General features: G+C 34.2%; 1 protein-coding gene across 1 annotated transcript in view; it reads right to left on the bottom strand.

Annotated features, from left to right (window-relative positions):
• Positions 1–4,650, bottom strand: part of Cdh8 (cadherin 8) — a 415,681-nt gene that overhangs the window by 81,919 nt on the left and 329,112 nt on the right. The window contains 1 exon segment of the mRNA XM_004625918.2: positions 1,677–1,752. Coding sequence (XP_004625975.1) covers positions 1,677–1,752 — 76 coding nt within the window.

The following is a 4,650-nucleotide window of genomic DNA, read 5'->3' as shown; positions in this document are numbered from 1 at the left end:
CACACACACACACACACACACACACACACACACACAAATAAATAAATTTTAAAAAAAGAACGTTAAAGGTAAATGGCAACAACAATTTGAGAGCAAGAAAGAAATCAAACTAAAGAAACTACTAACCAAAACTCCTCACAAGGAAATCCCAGTGATATCGGCAGCTTATTTTTCATCCAAAATTATAAAAGCTGAGCTAAGAAACCAGGCTATGAAACTGAAATAGGGAAGCAAAGTATATAAAGAAAAAGTAACTCTCAACAAAGAATCTTTATTTATCAAAACTACTTGTAAATACTGAAGTTGATATAAATTGAAATTCCCACATAAATAAAAATTTAGAAAATATATTACTAGGACTTTGCCCACAATCCCACAAGAAACAGTAAGGCATTTTCGTATTTATTCTTCTTTTAATAAATAGCATCTATATAATGACCAAAATCTACATAAAACAGAAATGTTAACTATGCAAGTTCAGAATATTTTATAAATGTGTATATATTTTCCTGTCTTAATTATTTTTAAAGTGATTGTGTAAAATATACACGTACAATAGTATTTATGCACACATACACACACCAATGGACTTCCACATTTGAGGGTCTGTATCTGCAGATCCACCTATATTAAATGGAATGTATTTGACAGAAATGAATTATGTATGTACCAAATATGAACAGAGTTCCTTTTGCTCATTATTATTCCATAACAATATGGAATGACAACTTTTTACATGATGTTTACATTGTATTTGGTATTAAACATCATCTATACATGATTTGAATTATACTAGAGGAAGCTTGCAGGTGAGGTGTGAACACTGCACCATTTTACACAGGACTTCCCCACGTCTGTGGATTGTGGAATCCGGTGGGTTTCCTGGGGCCAGTATCCCCAGATGCTGAGGTCCAACTGTGGACAGCATTTGGCTTTACACAGAAATGCATTTTCTACTAACAGCAAACACGCAATTGCCGCTTACAAATGTGCACAAAAGCGTAGTAGGATTAGGAAATGATAACAGATGATTATTCGCATCCACTAGACAAAGCCAAGAAACAAGAAATAAGTAGGAAAACAGCTGGCTTCTTCTCTCCTCATATTCTATAGAGGAGATAGTTCTGAAAAGAAATAATTATGACAATAAAATTGGAGTTTGTAGCATTTATGTGTTGGTCATTAGTAGCTTGAAAAAGGTGACAAAAGTAATAGAAGTCTATAGGGATAGCAAATTTTACATATATACTTGTGATATGGAAGTTATATAATTTATAAATTATATTATATATCATAATATATGTTATATAGTATGTTATATATTGTGGTATATATTATATATGTAATATATATTATATAACTACATATTATATTGTTAAATGTATGTGGTAAACTCTAGAACAATCATTAAAGTTATAACACAAAGCAGCAGTCACAGAGTTGAAGTAGGTAGGCTGAGAATCTTTCCTTTGAAAGAAAAAGTTGGAAACCCCTTGTGCAATTAGGAAATAGACCATATTTTGTGCTTAGCTGATTTCCAATTCCTGGAGACAGATTTTTGTCTTTTGTATTTCTAATATTCTTGTAGGAGCATTCTACGGAGCTTACAGAGCCTATCTACACTGGCTCATGCCTCTTTTGACTATTTAAGAAAGAGTTCTTTCTGGTTCTCTAACATGGCCCTTCTTTCAGTGCTTTTTTAAAAAAATCTCATGTTCTTCAGAAAAATCAAGTATTTCTCTATCTCTGTCTCTGTCTCTCTGTCTCTCTGTCTCTCTGTCTCTCTGTCTCTCTGTCTCTCTCTCTCTCTTTTGATCACTCTCTCTGTCATTTTAATTGTTCCCACCATTAAAAAAGAAACACTTATTATTGGATCTAGACTATACCCAAGACCCAAGTAATGTAACATCATCTCATTTCAAGATCTTGAAGTTAATGATATCTGGAAAGACATTTTTTTTCCCCAAATGTGGTAGTGACATGTTTCTATGGGTAGAACTTGCACATATCTTTGTAACAGTCACAATTTAATCAACTGAATTCTTTCTTCTGAAATTTAGGACATTCATGATGAACTAGAATGATAAAAACACAAATATGACCCTCTCCCAGAAAACATGTAAGTATGACATTATTTGTCGCACAGACTCTCAGATTCCAAACACCACATGATGTAAGCTCAAGGAGGTGAAATAATGTACTACTCTACCTTGAAAATTTTGAAAAAATCTTTGTTATTCATCCATTTATTAATTCGTTATTCTTATATTCCATCAAGTGAAAGTAATGACATATTTCCCAGTTACTGGGACAAATCTCCTATAAGGAAATCATGCACATTACTCAAACAGAAACTACTTTATAATATTTTGATTATGCTTGATTTTACTCTACAAATTATTCTCTAGAGAATGACCCCTTCATTTGCCTTAAATAACACATAAATGTAACCTGTGTAAAAAATAAATAAGGTAAATATGTCTTCAAGTTAGACTGAGAGAATATGACTAAATATAAAAGCCCAGAGACTTGCATTCAAAAATCAATTTTTTTTTCAATGGCAGCAATGTTCAGAGACTGTGCTGGTGGGGAAGTGAGAAGAGAATGAAATTCGAGCCTATCGAGAAGTCTCACTGCATACATTGACAAAGATGGGATATGGCACGGGATCAGCGAAAACTTCATTATTATTTAGAATCTGATTTCTGATTTTTAAAAATAGCATCAAGCACATTGGAAGTCTGCTCTTGTTTCCTTCCATTTCCTTAATCATATGCTGGTTCCACAAAAAAAAAAAAAAGATATTAAATGTATGAATATCCAAAAATATTCCTGCCAAAGCAGGGAGAAAATCCATAAAGCAAAATAAAGCACGCAAACATGAAACTGTTGTCCAATATCTCCCAAGCTTCCCAAAAATATGTTATCTTTACATCAGATGAATGCACATGATTGAAATTACAACTTATCTTTTCAGCAGAAGTGTCATATTTAAGGACTGAAGATTTACTTTTATCTAAATTAATGAAATGATAGCAGTCCAAATTTTAAAGATATTATAGAGTGATAGAATTAATTAGATAAGCTTCTGAGGAAATTATTCATGTCCTTTGTGACTGGCCCCAAAATGTTTGCTTTTCATCTGATACACAAACATTAAATATAAAGATATTATAATTAGAAACCTGATTAGCATTCATTAAAGATTAATTTTCTAAACACGAGAGATGGGACAAAGCGGTCTGGAAGGAAAAGCCCATTTCAGCTGCCACAGAAGCCGGGCTGTTTTCACATGTAATGGAAGAAAAGGCTGAAATGGCACCTTGTATAAACAACTTCTTGAGTTCTACCATTTGAGGTGTAGTGACTTCCTGTCACCCCTCTGTCACACAGCCTCATGAATTGCCCATTAATTTTGCCCTTTTGTAATCAAAGGTAATGGAATACTGCCAAGCGTGAGTTACTTGGGAATTTGCTTCTCACCGCTTTCCATGAGCTGCTGCTTTTGCAAGCATCAACCGAAGTAAACAGCCTCACCATCTCAGACGACAAGAGAGATGAAAACGCTTTGGCAAATTTAGATATACTGGTCGGGCTCAATAAATAATTCTTGCGTATTCTGCAAGTAGAAGGGAGGATGCCATGAGCAGTAAATTAGTCAATGGGGGAATGCAAAATACGAGAATTTATAATTGAAAAGAGGATGTGGGGAACAGTGGAAGTTTATAATATACGAGGATGTGAGTTGAATATATGCTGGAAGGATAGCAACTCAGGACGTTTAAAATAAAACTGCCTGGAATTTGAAAGAAGATCATGAAAAATCATTGCAGAAGTAGGTTTAATGGCTCCAAAGTAGAGAGACAAGAATATTGAGATATATCTTTCCCATGCATGGTAAGATAATTTCTAAATAACTAGGGGGTCTTCTGGGTTAGCTCAGTTGTTTAAGCGCCTGTTCATACTGATGCAGTCAGGCACAGGATACCATGGTTTGACTCCACCTGCCTTACTAGACCCACCCTTAAGGCAGCCCTAGCCAGAAAAAAAAAATCCTTTTAAATAACTAGACATAGTTCACCAACTCATAGACAATTAGTTCTGCAAACAACTTAGAATAAAGTTAACTACAGGGTGCTAGCAGGTTAAGAATACTACTTGGGATGTTTTTGATTGGTTTTTTTTCTGTCTAGTATTATAGTTTTAATTATAATTCTGATATTACCATGTTAACTATACCTATACTCTGGCTCAAGCGCAGCCTTTTGATGGTCTCAAATATGTATCAAGAAATGAAGATGCTATATAGAATATGAAGGGGAAGAATACTGCTCAAAATTTAGTAATTGTTATTACAGAGCTCTAAAGTTCCAGCGTGCCAGACAATAGGTAGAAGAACCACTCTGCTTTATGACATGAAATCTCAGACACATGAACAGAGTAGTTGCGTTTACTTTAGTGACATAATAACTTTAGGTTCTAATGAACAAAGTTTAGTGATTATAGTTTTTCCATGTATCAGGTCTCAGTCATCTTGAATGAGACCATACTTTCTCAGTGAGAGAGAGTACTTACAAACTTAAGGTAGACTTTAAAATTTGGGAGCCAAGGAGATGGCTCAGTGGAATAAGTGTTTCTCTGGCAAGCACA

This window comes from Octodon degus, unplaced genomic scaffold, assembly GCF_000260255.1.
Source record: "Octodon degus isolate 3935 unplaced genomic scaffold, OctDeg1.0 scaffold00011, whole genome shotgun sequence".
In the NCBI taxonomy this organism is placed as follows: Eukaryota; Metazoa; Chordata; class Mammalia; order Rodentia; family Octodontidae; genus Octodon; species Octodon degus.
This window is presented reverse-complemented; position numbering and strand designations above follow the sequence as displayed.